The 23078-nt window shown below is 35.3% G+C and overlaps 1 protein-coding gene across 3 annotated transcripts in view; it reads right to left on the reverse strand.

Annotated features, from left to right (window-relative positions):
- Gabra2 (gamma-aminobutyric acid type A receptor alpha2 subunit) overlaps positions 1 to 23078 on the reverse strand; it is a 128794-nt gene that overhangs the window by 28949 nt on the left and 76767 nt on the right. For all 3 annotated transcript variants that reach the window (XM_031342579.1, XM_031342578.1, XM_031342580.1), the window contains 4 exons: positions 19806 to 20026; positions 18103 to 18185; positions 13350 to 13493; positions 12104 to 12256 (listed from right to left, as the gene is read on the reverse strand). In XM_031342579.1, the coding sequence (XP_031198439.1) occupies positions 12104 to 12256; positions 13350 to 13493; positions 18103 to 18185; positions 19806 to 20026 (601 nt within the window). The remainder of the gene's footprint in view (positions 1 to 12103; positions 12257 to 13349; positions 13494 to 18102; positions 18186 to 19805; positions 20027 to 23078) is intronic.

The raw sequence follows: 23078 nt of genomic DNA on the forward strand, positions 1-23078 counted from the left end.
TCACACACACACACACACACACACACACACACTCAGAGAGAGAAAGAGAGAGAGATAAAGGAGAGAGAGAGAGACAGAGAGAGAGACAGAGAGAGAGAGAGAGAAGAAAGAGGGAGAGAGAAGGAGGTAGGGGTAGAGAAAGACAGAGACAGAGAGATGAGAGTTTACAGGTAGTTCAGTAACCACAGGCAGATGGAAGGCACATGGTAAAATTCAATGGTGTTGGTCAAATAAATCAAGAAGGAAGTATTATTGTGTTTGTTTTCATTTGTTAATGCCACATCCACACACCTCTAAGATTATCTTTAATATGTTAACTGATGCAGCTACTATAATATATAGGCAAAAAAATTGAAATAAAGTGAGGTTTAGTATCTTACTGAAAATCACAGCATTATTAAGTCATAAACATAAGACAAAATTCAGACAGCCTGACTTGAAACTCTATAATTCTTTACCCCAAATTTAGAAATCTGATTTTTCAATATTAGTTATAGATTAATATCATTTTTAGCAGTGCATTTTCCTCGTGAAACCTGTAAAGTCTCTATTATGTTAAGAACATAGAATTGTTGGGACAGTTGTATTTGCTTGGGAAATGGGTATGCTTAGGGGAAAAAATGAGTTTTAAAGCTGAATGGGACTTTTTAAATCTTCTAACTGCCCCTGGAGAGTGACACAGATGCTTCATTGCACGAAAATATGAACATCACTTTAAGTTACATAAGATGATGGCTTTTGCACAGCTCAGACTTCACAGCAAACCTTTCCACCTGAAAATGGAACTGATGTCTTCTTGGATTGCTGGGCTAAGTAGTACAAGCACATATGTCTGGCATTTGCACCTTCTGAACAATTATACAACTCTCCTTCCATCTTCCTTCTTTCCTACTGTACCTCACTGACATCCCCTCTACAACAGTTATTAAAATGTGAATTGTATAGACTTTTAATGACAAACACATATAAACCATGTAGAATCTGTCTCATGCAGATTTCTGTCGCTTCCTTTTGTTTGTTTTCCATGCTCCTTAGGACCCCTAGATAAATGGTGGATAATGATGCTGAGAGTGCAAAGCAAGGATGTAAGAGTCCCATCTAGTGGTAGACTGAGAAAAACCAAAGAATATTGAACTATAGAAATGGATTCCAAAAAGACTCAATCGTTTTAATTTTCAACTATTAATTCTCTACTTGGTGTAAATATTACCATGGGTTTTTAGAAAGAAAAATGGGTCGGGGAGGCAGTTTCTTCTCTGTTCTTTCATTGTTTCCCCAAATCTAAGAATCTTTTCAAATAGATCTGTAATTCTGGATTAACAAAACCCTTGATATCCATGACTGAACTACTCTGTCCTCAGATGTCTCAAAGAACATGATTCAGCTTTTTAATTAAGCATGATTTGATAACTATTTCAATCCTGCAATGCCATCATCACTTAAGACAAAGCTCTTGCAAACATAACCTGTCCACTTCTAGTGTATCTTACTGAAAAGGAAATTTCCAAATTTTAGCATGGCTCATAGCCAGTCCCAGGATTTCTGAAATGAGGCTTGTTCAGAACTGTCTGCATTAAGGTGAAGCTGGATGCAGAAGTAGTCAAAAGCAGATGCCTGACACATCTGTTTTCCTTTATCTGATACAGTCAAACTGGGTGTCACTACAGCTGTATTTCACAGTAATATTGTGATTGGTTGAGTTTAAGATAAAGTAATATGGTTGGCGCTATGACAATAAGGCAATAAAAGAACAGCAGACAAAACAAACTCCCCACTGTTATCAAATCCATTTTCCCTCCATTCTTGTAAATTGCTCTGCCACGACATGCAGGTTGAAAGATGAAATGTTAATCATTTGGGAGACTTTTTGTAGCTCCCTAAGGTGATTTAGCTGGGGAAATATTTTGTTATTTATGATGAATAATGTATTAGAAAAGGTTTCATTACAAAAATCATCCAATTAGAAACTATTTCTTTGAATTGACATTGAACATAACTGGTAGCTTTTATAATTTTCAGAATTAAAACCTAAAAAGGGACCCTCATCCACCTATAAAGGAGGGGAAGAATCAAACTAGAGAAGCTACTGTTCCCTACATTATAATTTCAAAGTATAAGAACTGTGAACAAGAGATATACTTCAAAACCTAAGTCAAGTTAAAGCCAAAAGGAGACATCAGAAAGATATTGTCATTTTGGAGACATAAGCAGGAGATGACATCCTCCATGACTTACCTGCTCTGCACAAGAAAGCCTGGATTAACAAAACAAACAAAATTACAATGAAAAAAAATCTTCGATACCTGCAGTCTTTCTCATACATTCTACAATATTATAAAGATTTCATAGATGACTTCCAAGACAGAATGTATTATACAAATGATTTGATAACGTAGTTAATATAATAAAGTTATGCTCAATTTATACTGAATTTCTAAGTGCTGTCATGATTCAGCTGCGAGTAGTTATATGCTTAGAGATGGCTTAATCAGGATAATTTTGCTTCAAAATACAAACTATAATGTTTGTTATCAGGACAGATCAGAATGTTAAACTTTATTTAACATTTATTTATTTATGTGTAAGTCCTAGTCCACCAATAGTAAAACCTCAACTATAGTTCAAAGCACAGAAAACTCCTCCAAATTCATCTGCTGACAGCAAACAGTGATGATGAGAATATAGATCTTAGTGTTGGACCCAAGTTCTGACATACTTTTAGTTAACACAATTCTCAAAAGGAATGCACACTCACACACACACACACACACACACACACACACACACACACACACACATTCAGACTGCTGTTTCTTGTTGATACATATATATATATTCATATTGTTGTTCTATTGTTGACTTGATATTAAATAATAGAAAAGTTGTAATGGAGAATTTACAGAAGTTATAAGGCCTCAGAATAGCTCCATGGGTCAGTTTTCTTGTCTGCACCTAGGAAGGTAATGTCCCCATTTTAACTAAGAAATTGTTTAATAATTAAACAAAAACAATTTTGATATATCCAACTCAGCAATATAGTATAAGCAAGGTGTTATATAGTGCTGTTTTTAGTGGTATTTCTGAACTACAAATAAGAGCAGCTTAAATGTCTTAAGCAATTGTGAATATATTATGTGAAAATTTACAAGGCCTCCTCAAAATCTCAATATTAGTGTGAAGTGGTCCAAATAAACAATAGCATTTACTTTTAATTACCTTCTTATGCCCTCACTGAAAGATGATAATAATTCATTAATATTGAGAAAACTTAGGCTGGCCTCCTATACTCCCAACAAATCATCTCAGCCTGTACTAGAACTGGAAAGGCTCTCTAATTTTCCTTGCCATGGCTTATTACAGTATTTTGCTTCATTCACTTTCCTAATTGGCAGTGGGATGGCTGGGATGAGACTGTGGCAGCAGCAGGGAGAAAGGCGGCTGGTGGGCTGGCAGCTTGCATCTGATTAGCATGTGCTGCCTTGTGCCAAAGTCAATTCTGAGATGCCAGGTATGCCTCCTGTTAGCTCTCACAGCCGGTGCCTCTTGGAAAACAGAGATTGGGAATAAACTCTGAAATCATCTCTGCCATGTAGAGTCTCCGTGCTCATTATTTTCATACCCTGCACCATCCACACATTCTACTTCCTCTCACTGTTTCTTCTTGTGAATTTCAGTGATAATTATCATTTTCCTGATAAGACTGATCCAACTCTTTAGCTGCACAGACTGAAGTCTTTACTCATGAAACTGTCTCATTCCCAGCTACCCACTTGTTTCTTCTCTCTCTCACTTTCTCGCTCTCCCTGTCCTTCACTTATCCCCCTCCCTCCCTCCCTTATGTCCCCTGTCTCCTTCTCTCTTTGTCTTCCTCTCTCACTCTCTTGCTCCCCTTGCCTTGCATTTTGCTTTGAGCTTCTACAGTGCTTTCTCTGATCACTGCCTGCCCTCATCCACAGACTTCAAATTAATATGTCCATAGGTATTAGCCAGGAAAACAAGCAAGGTAAGGTGAGAAATACAGTTTGGAGTCTGCAGTAAATAAAAAGTTAAGTTTACAGTAGAAATTTACTCTTCATCTTGATTCAGTAAAGAGTGATTCATGCAAAAACATAAGTCCCTCTACATTTAGGAAAAAATCTTCTTTTCCCCTTGATAAAAATATTAGCACACAAGACCAAACCAACAACCAAAGAGCATGCATGGACTGGTCTGGACCCCTATGCACATATAGCAGATACTCAGCTTGGTCTTCATATGGGTTCCCTAACAATCGGAGCTGAGTGGGGACTGTTTCTGACTGGTACATTTTCTTGCATTTGGATCCTTATTCCTAGCTGGGCTGCCTGGTCTGGCCTCAGTGTGAAAGAATGTGCTTAGTTCAGATGCAACTTGATGCACCAGAGCTGGTTGATGGGGTATAGGGGCTCCGCTTCTGCTTAGACGAGGGGAGAAGTGGAAAGTGGCATGGATAGGCAGCACTGGGAGGAGAGGGGGGAGGGGTGCAATTGGGATGTAGAGTGAATAAATAAATTAACAAAAGCATATTAGCACACACACACAAGTGTAATCAATACATATGAGATTGTTTTGTCTAGCTAACCACTACCCATCGGCATACTTCATGGTCTATAGTCCTTTTCAGAATTTGCAGATATACTGATATATGATCCAGATATACTGACCCCCCTCTCTCCCTCCTCCCCCTGTCTCTACCCCCTCTCTCTCCATATATATACATATGCACACAAATATATGTTGGTCTTGCATTTGTTACTTAATGCATCCTTTTAGCATTTTCCTAATGCAGAGAGCATGGATTTCTGTTTACAGTGGAACAAGCCTAGAGTTTACAGAAATTAAATGGATTTTCCTAGCTAACAATAGAGGCAAAGTGACATAAGCTTTCTTCATTACTGGTATAATATTCTGTCCAAAATGCAATAAGTCCTTAATAGTATTACTTGTTCTATCATTAAATGATAGCTATACACATATGTGTTTATGTATGTGTGAAGAAATACATACATATATATATATGTATATATATATATATATATATATGAGTGTGTTTACTTGTTTCAATACCTCATGATATCTTTAGTAAGCTGAAATAATGTCATTATAAAAAAACTTTCAGCACACATAATGATTCCTCACAAGTTATAATAGAGAGATCTTTTAGTTCTACCAGTGTTCTGATCATATGCCTATGTGACTTTCTTTCACACAGCTGGTATAGAAGCCCAGACCCTGGATGCCTTTGAAGATTACATGCAAAAGGGTATAGGGTGTCCTTTTAACACACAACTTCTATAGTAAATAAGATATTTTTAACTTTGCATTACTTCTTTTCTATTAGTCTGCACCAGGTCTTCTGCATATATAGTATTTCACTCAGTTTAGATTTTACAGGACTCCTGAGTGTTTCAAAAAGTGAGTCTCTAATTCTAGTGCCTTCTCTTGGCCTCTTTTCTTTCCATTTGTTTGCCTTGTCCAACTCCCATGAGATGGCTTTTGTTTTATCTTATTTTATTTTTTTTCAAAGATGTTTTTTATAAAGAAGAATTTGTATGAATCGGCCTATATTTAAAATAAAATATTTAAAGAGGGCCGAAACTCTAGGAATGTGGTTTATGTATTGCTGCTCATCACTCAGAAGAGTTACATAGACACAAGCCAGCAGCAAACCATGAAAGAAGGATGGGGTACACAGTACAAAGTGTTAAAATACAGTGCAGCACTTTCTGACCTTCATATGTCCCTGGATGTATGTGTGTGTGTGTGTGTGTGTGTGTGTGTGTGTGCGTGCGTGCATCTGTGTGTGTCTGTGTGTATATCTCTGTGCGTATATGTCTGTGTTTTGTGTGCATGTGTGTGTGTGTGCATGTGTGTGTGTGTAAACACCATGGTGATGTGTTGAAGTTAGAGAACAACTTGCAGGAGTTGGTTCTGTTATCTTACCATGTGATTAAAAATCAAAATCAGTTTGCAAGGCCTGGCAGTAAGCATCTTACACTATGACCATCGCCCTGGCCTTCATCTCACTTTGTGAGACAGGATATCTCCCTGGCTTAGTGCTTGTTAGTTAAATAATTCTCTTGGTGATCAAATACCAAGGGACCTTGGTGCTTTGCCTTCCCCAGAGCTGAGACTAAAAAGCATGCCACCATGCCTAAATGTTTTACTCCTTCATGAATTCTGGACTCTGAACTCAGATCCAAATGTGTGGGTGCCAATATTTTGTTGACTTCTAACTTTTCCCAGCTCCTCAAGTATTGCTTTTTAATTTTATATTTCACATTTAGCACCAACTATTTAAAACATTTGTATACTTTTATAGTCACTTTACATAGTATATTTTTATATTGGTAACTTTAACACTAACATTCTTTGCTGATTTGGAGTTAAATATGTATTGATATATTCATTATCTCTCTATTTAAATGAGTATTTTGTACAAGTTTCTTATAAAACCTGTAAGTTTATGTCTTATGCTATGAAAACCTTGTATAGACATTAGTAAATTATTCTCCTTATAATCTCTACTGAAGAAACAAACTATAACATATTTTAGACAACTTATTCCATTTATGTAAAATAGTGCATCTCTTGTATCCCTGAGTTCTTTTTTTCATTACTATATTGTGATTCTCAATATTCTCCATTATTCTTCCTTTGAAAGTTATACAGCCTCACTTTTGAAGTCATTACATGACTATTTCTATTATTTCTGGCCACATCATCTTGTTTTATTTTAATTCAGTAATTTTCAAAATGGGGAATGCTTATCTGAGGAAAAAATCTCTGCATCTCACTCAATTTTGAGAAGTAGCTGGTATTCAAATTCAGTGTTGGATTTGTTCAGTCGTGAAGATGGTCAATGCTGAAGTTATAAAAGCTTGACTCAGTTCACCACTGGATCCATTTGCTACAGGAATTCTCTGTTTGAAGTGTCCAGTTACTTCCTGCCCTTCTTTCCTTTTTTTTTTTTTGTCACCTAGACATCCATGTCATATACATTATGTAGCTTGTTGATGCGTCTGTGTCATGTGGTTTTCTTATGCTCTGTTTACATTCTGTAAAGTTGAGAGGAGAGTCTATATTGACTTTAGGTTTCTGGTCTTTTTTTTCCCATTGTCTGCTGGTTTGCCAATTGGGCAGATATTTAAAAGGAATGTGCTTTTGATTCTGGTGACTTAAGCTATTGCTTTTATGTTATCTATTTTTTTTTTATTTCTACTCTATTCTTATCTACTTCACTCTAAAGGCATTTTTTTTCTGATCTTACATGGAAATGCATATAATTTAGTTATTTGAGCACTTTGTTAGTAGACACATTCAGTACTATGAATTTTCCTCGGAGCATTGCCTTTGCTGAGTTCTGTAGTGATAATTAAGCCTCACTGCTGTGTGCTTGCACGTTCTCCTCTCCATACAGAGTCTGATTTCCTGAGTGGCTTACTCTTTGGATAGCTGGTTCTTTGAGTGTTTATTTCACTCCCACGTAGTTCCAATTTTATTATTATTTATTAATTACTGTGTCATTGGTATACCTGGAAGAAGGTGCTTGGAATGATTTCATTCACTTCATACATAATTGAAAAGTGACTTGTAAACCCAAATTTCACATCTCCTGTATAATATTCATGTAAACTTTACAAAAGTTCATAACGTTCTGTAGGATAGTGATTCCTCTGATTTTTCTTTATCTTCCCAGCGTGCATTTTATCATTATCCATTTTGAGTATTTCATATCAGTTTCTGTATCCCTGCACATTTCTTTGCTCATGTTACTTCCATTTCTGAAATGTTCTCTTAACAATTTTTAGCACACCCTCACTTTATAAATAATTATCTTCTTTATAATTTTATTCATGAATACTTAATGCGTTTTTGTTTCACTTTTTGCACTGAGAATAACTACTGATGCTTAGATGAGAATATATTCTTGCTCTGATTATGTGTAAATATGTAGTGAGTTTAATATCGAGGAACTTTTCATTGTTGTAAATTATGTTAATTCATCCCATTTATTTGGAATACATTCATCATGGTCATTTAGAACACGTGTTCCAAGCCATATGTCAGTAACAATGTATACCTACTTTCCAGTTGATGAGTGAGACATGCTCAAAACTTAGTATAAGTGTAATGAGATATGATTGGTGTCATGATTTCATGATTGTATTTATATATCTCTGTGTGTATGTATGTATTTATATATATACACATACATTATATATCCAAAATATATACATTATATATAACATACACACATATTTGTGTATACACATAAACACATACACACACACACATTATACCAAAAGAGTAAGAAAAATGTCTGCTCCTTTTTGAACTCTGTTGTTCACTATCACGTGACACTATTAGTGCACTGCTAGACTGTATATAATCTAATTTTCACACAATGTGAAAATATTGAACAAAATCTGTGTTTGGGAAATAAGCAACTTGTACATCAATTCGCATAAACTATGTCAATGGTTTGTAATAAAGTAGAATTAATAATAGCATGTAATATTATTATAAAGAAAAGATGACTGACATTAAACAAATATGTGAATAAATTTAAACCCCAATTGATTCTGTGAATAAACCTTGATTTAAATTTTATCCCCAAAAGCTTTCTACACAAATATATGTACATTTTAAAATAAAAATTGCTTCCTCGTTCTCTTTTCTTTCTTTAAGATTTCATTTTTTCGTTCAACATATTTTGATCAGTTACTATGCTCCCCCATTTCTTCCTAGGTCATTGTCTCCTCACTTTCTTACCCATCAAATTCTATGTATCCTCAATCTCTTCTCCCTTTCTGCCAAGCCTGTATCTGTCAAAAAATAAAAACTGCAAAATGGAAGTAAATAAATAATGATTATAAACAGAAAGAAGAGAAGGAAAGAAGGAGATGGGGAGGGCAGTAAAGGGAAGAAAAAGGGAATGAAGGAGAGAGAAAGAGAGGCAGACAGACAGAGACAGACAAAGAGAATAAATAAGTAAGACAAAAGGTACTATATCAACCACATTTCAGGGAAAGACCAGTTCCTAGCTGTCCAACACAAAATGGTAGTCCATCCTAGTCTTAGAACATATTGTGTCCATTTAGTTCTTTCTAGAAGAGTCCCATAAAAGCTGAAGAATGTTTTACTGTGACAGATGAGACTATATCTCAAAGAAAGACTATCTACATGTTTATGTGATGTTGAAATTGTATTTCCTTCCTATTTTTCTGATGGTTCTATTCAGTTATTTTTTTTTTACAGTTTCTAAATTTCATCACTTATACTTGATAAGGATTCTTTCCTCTTACCCCATATTTTTCTAACTAATTTATCTGCTATGTAAATTCAACATATATAAATTCTGTTGCCTTAGCCAGAATGTTCACCCTCAGGCCCTGGCATTCCTTTATGCTCTATATACCACTTCTATTCACCTACTGGACTGAAAGCTGATATTTCAAGTTACTGCAAAATCTAAATCTACACAATCTAAATTACACACATATCCCTCCTTCTCTATTCTGTTTATTTTGGTTTTCTTACTGACATTATTCTCTTAAAGAAATAAAGAAAAATCCCCTAAAATATCTTATTTTTTCCTCTGTAGTTATGATGGATATCTAGCCAGACTCCTGGACCTTTTTCCAAACAATATATCTTCATTTTTTTTCTTTGTTGCCTATGTATTCTTTATAAAAACACATATTTTATTTCATTGGACTACATAAATAACACTCTAACTTTGCTCCTAATTGTTTCTTACACTTCAGCTTTCACAATTTTTATAAATTAAAAGTAGGATAATATTAATCATAAAAGGATAACTTTAAAAATATAAATACATTTTAGAAATCTGCCACACAGCATATATCTATAACAAACAATGTTGTATAATGCAAATGAATTCTGCAAGGAGAATAGAAGTTACATTATATGTCCACAACACAAATAACGATAAGAAAGGAGTTAAGAAAAAGCTAGAACACAATAGCCATGACAGTTGATAGACATACTCTATTACTAATAGCGATACTCATTGCAATAGATAGATAGATAGATAGATAGATAGATAGATAGATAGATAGATAGATAGAGTGTATAGTTTAACATGTATCAGTAATACTCAACAAAATAGTTACCGAATTAAAATAAATACCATATATTAAATAACAAGCATTTTTCTGAGGTTTTTACCAATATCATGACATTAGAATGATGCAGGAGATTGCCTTTTCTGTAACGGAGGGTTCAGAACATTCTATTAAGGTTAACTGCACTCTTCTCATTGGAGTCTTGAACAGTATTGCTATCTGTATCTCCACTCTCCATCTTGAAACAGTTATCACCAAGCACACTGTGCCCCTTCATTCCTCAAAGTTATTGAACACTCTATTCTCCTTGGCTATGGTTTACTCAACCAAAGACAAACCTGTTCTAGATATTCCTACTTATTTAAAGACATATCTCAAATATTATACCACCATTATATTCATAGACTTCTATTTAAGAGAATAAACTTTTGAGTTTCTATACCAATGTGCATGTGGCTGTGCAATAAAGCCTTCATACCATATTGTGATTATTCTTTAGTTATTCTGCTTCCATCCACTAACAAAATCACCTGAATGCAGGAGATATATTTTGAGTGTTTTGCTTTTCCAGTTTCTGGTCCACTACTGAAAGTAAGTTCTCAACAACACTTTCATAAATGAATGAGAGTGTCACTTACACACACACACACACACACACACACACACACACACACACACACAAAACCACAAAGATATCTGTTATGAAATGTGCTCAGCCTTTTCTGTATTAGAAAAAAAAGTCATGAAATTCTCCTGCATTGTTTTAAGGACTTGAATTTTAAATGGGCTTGGTGATATGCACCTGCAATCCTTTTTTAATTAGATATTTTCTTTATTTACATTTTGAATGATATCCTCTTTCCCAGTTTCCCCTCTGAAAAAAACCCCTGTTCCCTCCCCATTCTCCCTGCTATGACAGGACCCTGATACAGCTGTTTCCTGAAAGGCTCTGCCAGTGCCTGATTAATACATAAGTAGAGGCTCACAGCCATCCATTGGACTGAGCACAGGATCCCCAATGAAGGAGCTAGAGAAAGGACACAAGGAGCTGAAGGGTTTACTGCCCCTTAAGAAGAACAACAATATGAACCAACCAGTACCTCCAGAGCTCCCAGGGACTAAACCACCAACCAAAGAGTACACATGGTAGGACTCATGGCACCAGCTGCATATGTAGCAGAGGATGGCCTAATCAGTCATCAATGAGAAGAGAGACCCTTGGTCTTGTGAAGGTTCTATGCACCTGCAATCTTAACCCTAAGAGACTGAAGCCAGGCTCAGTTATATAGTAGACTAATCTTGTAAATGGGAGGAACTGGTGGTGGTATCAAGTATCCTATTTAAACAGATGACTTTCTATGTCTCTCATCTAAAATCAATAGATTACATTTCCTCATTTCCAAATTAAATATAGAAAGCCTAAAAACATGATATCCTTCACTTTAAATTTTAAAAAGTCAACTAGCTGTGCTTAATGAAGAAAGTTAAATGCCCAAAATGGAAGTAAAGAAAATCTAGCTCAACATTATCTTTGTTCTCTAACTGGTGAACTAACATTAACTTTCTTCATTAAAAAGGGAAAGTAAGAAAAAATTATCATAGGAAACCTTTAAATAAAATATTATTCTCTCCTGACTTAAAATCTAAAAACAAAACCAAACAAACAAACAAAACAAAAACCCAAGACGTTTTTCCTCTCTTAACATAGAGATGAGTGCTACGTGTAGTGTGATTACACAGAAAATAATTAAAATGAACAAATAAACAAAAAAAAAACCCCAAAACTAAAAATAGTTCTAGTGTCTTTGTGTAGTCCTTGCACTTGTTTAATGTGTGCTACTGATTTTAGTTTACCGTTTAGTTTAGTTTCTGTGATACCTGCCTTATTATCCAAAACCTAGAACCAACTTTTCCTTCCCAAAGCACGGAGCTTTTGAGCATCAAGAGAGAGAAACTTTGAGACAATATGTGCTGTACTGCAGGCTCTCACTCACCAAACACCGTTCTTGCTGGCACCGATTCTCTGTTCAGCCAGAATGACACTTGGGAGAGAATGACAGTCATGATGCAAGGCAGATAGGTCTGAATCACAAAATACCCAATTTTTCTTTTCAAGTGGAAATGAGCTGTCATTACAGTATATTCACCTGGAAGGAGAATTTAAGAAGCTTAAGGAACTGTAATTGTCAACATTCAGAACAATTTGGAAATGGAAGAGATTACAAGAAGAATCCCGGACTCAAAAAAAAAAAAAAAAAAAAAAAAAAAAAAAAAAAAAAAAAAAAAAAAGAAAGAAAGAAAGAAAGAAGAATAAGAAATGATCACATACATTTCATAAATCTAGAAATGCCTCATTAGAACAAGAGTATTTTTAAAAAAAGAATTACAAAGTATTAACCACCTTCCACGGTTATGCCCCCACGATGTGTGTGCATTTTTCTCTTTAGCTTATGCCCACTCCCCTGCATGGTTCTAAAGACTCTACTAATGGATTATCTTATTGGCTTAGGTTCCCTCATGCTGTGACACTAATTAAGTGAATTCCATCTTCCTCGGGGTCTCCAAAGCACTGGGCCCTGGTCTCACCCTAGATGCTGCTCTTTCAGCCCAGATTTTCACTTTTAACTCTGTCACCGATTCTGATTTTCTCTCTTCTTTGTGCCTGCTGTAGCTTGCTTCAGTCAGTCCTGTCTAATTCTCACACCTACTGTCTTGTTTTATTTTTCTTCTCCCACGATTTTAATTATTGCCAGATGTGAGATAATCAGTCTACACAGGTGCCCTTTTCTTTACTGAGCACAGCCTCAGAGAGGTTTCCATGCAGGGCACTGACAATTACCCAGAAATCAATGGATAAATGAAAATAAATTATCCACAACATGAAAAAAACTGAATGAGAAAACTAGGGAAATGCTATTCCTGCTTTGAAGGTAAATGCTAAAATTGACTGATCTGAGAAGACAAACTTCTTTGAGTGTATAGTACATTTTGTTTTAAGACATAGCTTCTCAAACTTGCATACAAATATGGATCGCTTTGGAATTTTGTTAAAATGCAGACCTGCTTCAATAAAGGAGTAGTCTAAGATTATGAATGTCTCAAAAAACTCCTAAGAAAAATGTGTCATTAATCTATAGATCCCAATGGTAAAATGTTTTTAATCATCTTACATACTTTTAATGATTTTGTCATACTAATATTTTGGGGGGGCATTAGACTTATTTTTTAAATGTTACTAACCTGTGCTGGATTTAATTGTCTCTTTCCCAATTGACTGGCCCAGCAAATCATACTGATTTAACCTGGAGCCATCAGGAGCAACCTGAACGGAGTCAGAAGCATTGTAAGTCCAGATGTACGTGACTTCTGAAGTTGTGTAAGCGTCTGTCACGAACAAGGAACAAACGTTGGAAACACTTGAATGAGAAGCAGTAACAGAACACGTTCATCTACAACTATAAATTCCAAACAATCACCATTTCCTCACAAATTAACATTTCGTGATCCCAGATTTAGAGGAAAGGATGCCCTTTGAATCTATAACTTTACAAGTAAACTGATGAAGAATATCAGGACATCCAATCATAAGCATGAAAATACTCTCATTGGCATCACTTTGAGAGTTGATGAGTAAATTTCTCTTTCTAGATGGTAAAAGACACTCTTACTAAGATGGTTAAAATATTCCGTAGGTCTCAAAGCAGCAGACAAAGACATGAAAATAAGTAATGAAGTTAGTTACACAGTTTATTTTGAAATAGCAAGCACCCATGAAGTAAAAATTATGATCCAAACATATATTGCGTTTTGAAATTTGAACTTATTTAGTTAAGAGATAATGACTTTAAGTAATCCTGAACAAAGGTATTTAAATAAGACAATGAGAACTAATTATAGACATTCCAAATAAATCAGAATAGTATACAGTACCATCACATTATAAATGTGTTTTTAAACATATCCATTTATAAACTAATCAATGAACACAAAGGTACTTGTACAGCATCCCAGTTAAGGTGAGTATTAACAAAAACAAGTAAGGTAACATCATTGTGTTTGACCAAAGATGGACAACTTCACAAAAATAGCAGTTCTCTATACTGATATTTCCTTTTTCCTTCTGAGTCCTGCTTTGGACCATCTAAGTCCCCCTGTCCCCATGCAGGGAGTCTCTTTCTAATTGCAAATAAAGATGGGGATCATTGCTGCTCTACTGTGAACGTTTGGAGAACTTATTTGTAATTTTGTTTATATGGCTGCTTAGGAAACAAAACTTAACATGATACTGATGTGACATTTTAAGTAGGGAGGAAAACTAGACCTTTTTTTTTTTTCTAGCATTATCTCTGCCTTTGGTTCCCCATGACACTTGTAATTAGTTTCTTTGTTCTGTGTAAATTTCTGCACAAAATAGCACGGTATTAATGTGGCCCTCTTTCTGAAATTAAGTTAAGGTCTATTAGCAAACTGATTTCCTTTCAAGTATCAGGTGCAACACATTGAATGATATGTAATGTTTGTCATTATCTGTATGATCTTTAAATGAAATCCAATGTTACATTTTTTTCTGAACTTTGTTACTGAAATTATTATCGGTGAAATATTCCTTATACTTATATATGGATTTATACATCTCCAAATAAATTACATTATGTAAAACAATTTTTAAGTTGGGGTTCTAAAAATAGGTGTACTTATGAATACATATTTATAAGTGTGGTGGTAATACTTACGTAGAGAAATATTTATTTGCACATGTAAATTCTAGGTTTTCTAGAATCTAAATTGCCAATTAGCTAATTTCAATTAAATAATCACTCATGCTGTCACTGAAAACATTAAAAAATAAGTTAGCAATGTAGTTAACTAAGCACTCATGTGTAGATCATCATGTGATTTGCTCTCTTGAGCAAATACCATGGTCTTCTCCTCACCAGCATTTCTGCCGCTGCACAGTTTAAAACACCAAAAAAGCCATTGCTGGAACCTTCTTGTTTCTCTTAGGAGGAAACATCATGGTCTTTCTCTCTGTCTCTCTCTCTGTCTCTCTGTTTCTCTGTCTCTCTGTCTCTCTCTCTCTCTCTCTTTACAACAGTATTTCCAATGCTGTGCAATTTAAAAGACCAAACAGCCATTGTTTGAATCTCCTTATTACTATTTACACATAACTAACAGAAATGAAAGTTTATAAAACTGATGATATTCTTATCCAAAATTATGAGATACAGATGGAGGAAGGATATTTGACTCATTTTTGTAACTAATCACAATTTTTTTCCTATTAAATTAATGACTAAACTGTGCATATTACACATTATAGAGAAACAAAGTCAAGTGAAGCATCACAAATATAAAAAAATAAATGGTCCTCTGCCTAGTTATAAAAGAATTTACTGCATTTCATTAATTAACAATCTATATGATCTGACTTATATATTGTTTAGTGTCACGAGAGGACAAGAAATAGAATGTAATGCAGTGTTGCTCAGAGTCATTTCTTTGTGCACAAACCCAATAGTGAAACAGGATGGATCACTATGTTTATCAATAAAGTCTAAATGAGGAAGAGAGGAGAGCCACATGGCTCAGCACTGAAGAGCAGGTACTACTATGGAAGAGTACCAGAGTTTGGTTCTCAGCGCCCACACACTGGGTGGGCTTACAGGTTCCTGGAACTCCACCTTCGAGTGATCTGATGCCCTTTTGACTTCTGTAAGCGTCTGCACTTGTGTGCATTTGCCCCATGTCCCACCCAACAAAAATAATTACATTTTGAAAAAAAGTTAGAAGTCAATTTGTTTTAAACATTGCTTTATAAGTCCCTCTTTGAAAGCAGCACTTCAGAGAGAGCTTTTATTTAATTTAGTCAAGCAAACTATGTTTGAATGCTAGTCTGCCTTATGCACATGTATATTCAGGCTTTATACTCTGTCATCAATAAATATATTCCTAAATCACTTTAGACTATTAGCTTTTATCCAAAAAATGTGAGTTTTCCATTTCTTTGAGGCTAATGCACAGAAACTCACTATGCTTAATACAGGAACTTTCAAGTCAATCTGAAACATTAAAAAAATATAAAGATAGGAGTAAAAGAAGAATGGATTTTTAAATTGCCCAAATACAGGGAAGGAGATTAATGTATTTGAGGAGAATAAAGTTCCATGAATTCAATTCTTTTTAGGGTGATGGTACTTGTAAAAGAGAGTAAGAAATAACTGCAAGATAATGTCATGGTTGCTTCTGCCAAAATTTTTCTGCGCCAGCACATTAAGGTTGTTCTCTCATTTCACAGCGCTGTCCACACTGCTAACACAGATGTTGTGATCCTTGCTGTACACAAAGATAAACAACACAATGAGTAAACTGCTTGTGCCATGTGTCAGCATATGAATGTGAAGGAAGAGAAATAAAATGGGTAATAATTACACAGAGAAAGAATAAGGCACAGAGACTTGGTGTGTTTACCATATGCATCCCTTCACAGAGAAAACTGTAATAATCTTGGGCATCTGAAATCCCATTACTTTGTAGCCGCGCTCTGTGAAGCTTTTAATTTGAGATCAAACACTTCCAAGCAAACTCATTTCATTTTCAGTATCGAGGCATCTTGCCATTGACATCTGATGTCATAGTAACAATACCTCATCTACTGAAAACACTTGTCCTTCCCATATCATTACTGCATCTTGCATAAATTCATTTTGGTGCCAAAGCTTTTCAAGTTTCCCTTTAATGTCACTTATGCAATGCAAATGAGGTTCTCTGCTGCATCTGTTCTGGTTTTCTCAACACTGTGTTTACGTTGTATAACATGATTGACTATCTTAAATAATATTGGAAGAAATGCCAGTTCTAAAGGGATGGTTTCCATGACAATAAAGAAAGGCTTGTGGTTAAGCCCAGAGGAGGCTTTCAAAGAAAATTGAGACCTGACACCTGCTACAAGGACACACAAAGCAAACAAGATGGAACCTCTCAACAACACTGTCATCCTTAAAACATCAGAGGAATCTGCATTCTGTCAGTGACCGTTCTCTTTTCCTTTTGTAGTTTGTGAGAAGATGCATTCTTCTGTCAGTCTTACATTTAATCAGGTTAGGGGGGGACACTTCCATCTTACAGGAAAAAGAAGAGCCTGAGCTGCTCAGAATGCACAAAAAATGGTATGTCAGAAAGAGCACAGTTTCCAAAAAGGTCAGGGATGAAGGCACGTTCAGACAGAAGGAGGCTGCCTAGCTGCAATGATGAATTAATCCTGAGCTTGCCTAGAGTGTCCTGTAGGCCTGAAAGGATGATCTGACTTTGCCCTTTCCCTTACTCCATGGTGTGAATTCTTCTACTTGACACATCAGATACAATCCAGTGACCTAGAGAATGGCCAGAGGCACAGAAACTTTTAGAAATGTTCTAGGTACACAGAAGACACTGGCGTGTAAGCATCCAATGTTGTCATCTTCATTAGATGTATTCTAAGGAGAAAAAAAGAACTTCTTCCATCAGGTCAGGGGTAGACAGACAACATTACAGGCTTCGTGGCATTTTCTGAGCTTTGTAACAGATTGATAGGAATTTGTCATATATAATTCACCCTAAGCTGAATGATAACTTATTTTACATTTTTAACATGCTAGCATGAGGAGTGACTCTACAACAGCCCCTGATTTAGTTGTATGCACAAACTAAAACAGAGTTCTTTATTAGTAGTAAAACAAAATTATTACTCTAAAAAGTAAAAAAAAAGAATTAAAATAATTAAAAAGTAATTAAAGAATTAAAGTGAGCCTTAGGAGATTCCAATTAGTTCCTATAAGACAATCCTCATAGCATTAGTTCCTACTGGATAGCCATCATAACTTTCATTTCTGCATTCTATTAGTCCATTATGAAGCCTTGCATAATATGAGAAAAAAAAACTGCATGATCCAACCAAGATGCTGTCTACTGGTGAAGTTATCGATTTGAAAGATGTATGTTTCACTGTTCTACTTACAGCTTCCAAATTTCAGTGGGCATGAGTGAGCATCCATCGGAAAATCCTCCAAGTGCATTGGACATTCGGCTTGAACTGTAAGCCTAGAAGCCAAAATTCCACTCTTGGTTTAAGTGGATTTGCTAGTCAAGATACATCACTTGATACAGTTTTAACAGAATTAGAGATTTATATTTGGCGTGCAAAGGCTTTAAACACAATGAAAATAAATTATATATGTATTTGAAAAATGCTTGCCATTAACATCACTATAAATATTTAATAGCTGATAATACTTAAAGTTCTATTATGGGAAACAGCATCTTTTTATTGTCATCTCAACAAGTATAGAGAAAAGTTGATGTAATACTTTAGTATTTGTTCCTTAAAGATATGTGAGTTTTAATATCTAGTATTTATATGGGTAGATACGTGTTTAGAAATAGACACAAATATAGGCAGATTAATGTATATACTAAAAAATAATGCTGTTCACACACATAATGTTAGATTATAGATACAAGTCCATGACCATCAAAAATATATTTTCCATATCTGAATATAAGGTAGTAAAGTGTAATTATTGAAATCTGTTATAAAGAACACTTCTAATTACTTCCATTTCACATAAACAGAGTGAATAAACAGGAAGTAAATTGAGCTCAAAGAATAATCTTTACTAATTGAGCTGAGAAAAAGGTGACCATCAGTCAAGTCTTGCATTAACTTTAAACACCATTTACATAGAACCCTCTGTCATTATTCCTGACATTATTGAATACCTGATCCTTAATCTACAGAAATATATGGTTTAAACATGAAGTCATCCAGTCTGTACTAGCAAAGTTTTACACTATTCAAAAAGAGGAAAAAGAATGACCCAGTGATCTCATTGCATTGTAGCCAATGATTGTCTAGAAATGTCCTCAATTCTTGTATCTCCTGTTCCCAACAGGAACATGAGAAAACAATGTTAATTAATAAAATCTAGTTCTTAACTTTCCATTTGATGTTATAAGACATCAGGTGAATGGAACACAGTATCTGTACATGCACAGTGTTAATAACAACATTTTGTGTTTAAATCCACAATTAAGCATTAACTTTTGATTCTACATCGTCCTCTTAGGTATAAACATTTTAGTTCTTCTGTAATAAAGTTAATTTGTTTTAAAATATTTGTGAAACTACTTAAAATGTAATTGTAAGTGTCAACAACTATGCATATTTCTGTATTTGCACAAAAGGATGAACTGCATGAAACTGATATATGTGATTATTTTTAATCATAAAATAGGAATTTTATATGGCTAAGCCTAAGACATGACTTAAGTTAGCCAATTTATTTAATACACAAAACACTATGTTAATACAGATTAAAATGTGTCCTTAAAATCACTTAAACTTGGACAGGCTACAGGATGGGATACAGAAAATCAAATTACATCTTTCTGCAAACAAATTTACAGTCATAAACTAGAAGATAACATGAAGAGTACCAAAAAAAATCAATTTTTAACAACCAAGATAATCTTTAACCTTAAAAATTAAATTCATTTTAAAGTCATTTTTTATTTACATGCCCCAAATATTATGAAACCAAATATGAAATATTTATTAATTTCAGGAAAATTTTCCAGTTGAGCAAATATTTACCCATACCTTCCCTAGCTTTTCAATGCATGATCTCATAAGGACATTTCTAGGCTCTCACAACAACATACCTCATGGTGTATAGCAATGTTCCGTCATCCTGGATTCGAAGCAGCTTGTTCGGCATCGTCATGTTATGAGCCACTGACTTTTTCCCATTGTGAAAGAAGGTGTCAGGAGTCCAGATCTTGCTGGCCATTAAATTGTTCAGTCGAAGGATATTCATGGGACCTTTAAATTTTAGTCGTTCATCTTTCCATTTTTGTCGAAAGAAAACATCTATTGTATATTCCTAAAATAAAAAATAAACAGTTCTTTTGAAAACAGTACATGTTTTAGAAATAATAAGACTATAAAATTCAAGACAAAGTGTATTCTGAAAATTTTACAGAAAAATATGCTGAAAGATATACATACTTCATAAAGATTAATCCTTTGGGTTATCAAGAAATGTTGCCTCTTACAATAGTGTAGTGTATATCTATTTGCATGGTTACCTACACATTCTTGAGAAAGAAGGGAACAAATTTATCTTGCCTACCCCCTTTCAGTTGAACAGTCTTAGTAACCACATTATGAAGTACATCATTTAAAACTGCTTCCTGGGAGTGCACGCATGAGCAGGTCTGTATGGGTTGTTTTATATTATTCCAAGAGTAATTGAACAGGTAGATTTCCAGTAGAAAATGAGTAACATGTACATATATACATATACATATATATAAATGTATGTGTATATATACACATGTTAATATATACATATATGTGAGGGGGAGGGAGAAAGAAGAAAAAGGAACAGTTTTTAAATGTATTCTCAGATACTCAAGAGCCATCATTTTCTATTGACAGTTCATGTTTTAAAAATCATTCTTTTAAAGTACTTAACCAGTGGTGATACATCATACTGCTAGCCAAGTATGGGCGAGTAAATGATGAATTCAAAATCATAGTAAATAATTATTAAATCTGTTGCAATACAAGAATTTTAACAATATTAGACCACTTAGAAATTTTCAAATAACATTCATGTGAAGAATACTCATACACACATGGGCACAGTTACTCTGTTATCAGTTTTCAATATTTTAGTTTAGTTACACTATGTGCCTCTCACGTTCTCACTTCTCTCTATTCTGATTGCATATTCTCATATTCTCTCTCTCTCAATCTCTCTTTCTCTTTCTGTCTGTCTCTCTCACTATCTCTTTGTCTCTTTTTGTCTCTTTCTGTCTGTCTCTCTCTATCTGTCACTCTCTGTCTCATACACATATATATTTTAGATAAAATATACACTTAACAAAGGTGATTGTTATTACCAATAGATTCTAGTTTTTGTCACTGTCTATATGTTTGAGCATACACACATAAATAATAGAAATATTCCATTATACTCCTCAAATTGTAAACTCAGAAACAATCTATTATGTATAAAACCAAATCGTCATATGCTTGAAAATTACAATCCACAGACCACATGAAGCTCAAGAAGGAAGACCAAAATGTGGATGCTTCATTGCTTCTAAGAAGGGGGAACAAAATACTCACTGTAGGAAATACAGAGACAAAGTATGGAGCAGAGACTGAAGGATAGGCCATACAGAGGCTGCCCCACCTGGGAATCCATCCCATATAGAGTCACCAAGCCCAGAAAATATTGTGAATACCAAGAAGTGATTGCTGACAGGAGCCTGATAAAGCTGTCTCCTGAGAGGCTCTGCCAGAGCCTAGCAAATACAGAGGCAGATGCCCGCAGCCAACCATTGGACTAAGCAACAGGGTCCCTAGTAGAGAAGTTAGAGAAAGGACTGAAGGAGCTGAAGAGGTTTGCAAACCCATAGGAAGAACTACAATATCAACCAACAAGACACCCGAGAGTTCCCAGGAACTAAGCCACCAACCCAAGAGTACACATAGAGGGACACATGCCTCCAGCTGCATATGTAGCAGAGGACGACCTTGTTGGATATCAGTGGGAGGAGAAGCCCTTGGTCCTGTGAAGGCTCGATTCCCTAGTGTAGGGGAATGTCATGACTGGGAGGCAGGAGTGGTTGGTTGGTTGGAGAAACACTCTAATAGAAGCACGTGGAAGGGGCACAGGATAGGGAATTTCTGGGTGGGGGACTGGGAAAGGTGATAACATTTGAAATGTAAATAAAAAACATCCTATAAAAAAGGCCAAAAAAAGAAAAAGAAAAGAAATAAAAAGAAGTAAAAGCTTTACTTAAATATATATCTAATTTTAGTAAAGGGAAATTAGTAGGATTTTATAAAAGTATACTCCTTGAGGTAGTACAAACCAACTGGAAGTTGACTAATAATCCATCAAAGGGTCTGGGTTATAATGGTGGGTATCACACATCAGAACACCAACAAGAAATGAACAGCGGCTCTGGGTCAGGCTCCAAATATTCAGGGGAACATTCCATAATACAATCATACCATAACTCTCTATGGCCTAGAAAGTCACTTTTTAATGTGAAATCTCACTTAAATGGAAATAGGAAAGCTATATTAAAAGATTAGCATTTGCATTATGATAAGCATCCCTGCAAAGTATTTCTTTCCAAAGAGATTATCTAAAATTCCTGAATATGCGACATCTATTTTTTTATGAGAAATTAAAGACATTTTAAACTTTTACAAATTTAAGTTTTCCACTTTTGGAAAATTAAGGTACGTTTAATATGATTCTGCTTTTTGTTGGGATTTTTGTTTTTTTAAACCTCTTTTTTCTCGAGTCAGGGTTTCTCTGTGTAGCCCTGGCTGTCCTGGAACTCACTCTGTAGACCAGGCTGGCCTCGAACTCAGAAATCCTCCTGCCTCTGCCTCCCAAGTGCTGGGATTAAAGGCGTGCGCCACCACACCCGGCCTAGGGATTTTTGTTTTTAATGCTTGGAGATGTGGTGATCATATACAGGAACCAACCAAAGAGGAATTATTCGAAGCTCACAAACACAAAGTTAAAGAATGGCTTTAAAACATCATAGCATACTAAGTGTTCCCATCAAATCTATCCAACATGTAGAGTATCTTGACAACCCTGCCAAAACCAGAGACAACCAGATGAGAAGACCCCCGTATGGCATGCCCAGCAGTGCTGAGGAGACCCCGTATGGCGTGCCCAGCAGTGGTGAGGAGACCCCGTATAGCATGCCCAGCAGTGGTGAGAAGGACCCTGTCCTCTGAAGGTCATTTCTAGCTCATGACTCTGTCTGCATTCTCACCTGCCCTCACCATGGACAACCAGGCAAGACTCCTCACCCAGTCTCAAGCTTGCCAAGTTCCTCTAAAGCACACCCAACAGCTGTAAACAGCTCTGTCCCCTCAGCTCCATTTCCTGACCC

This window comes from Mastomys coucha, unplaced genomic scaffold (assembly GCF_008632895.1).
Source record: "Mastomys coucha isolate ucsf_1 unplaced genomic scaffold, UCSF_Mcou_1 pScaffold22, whole genome shotgun sequence".
NCBI classification, from domain to species: Eukaryota; Metazoa; Chordata; class Mammalia; order Rodentia; family Muridae; genus Mastomys; species Mastomys coucha.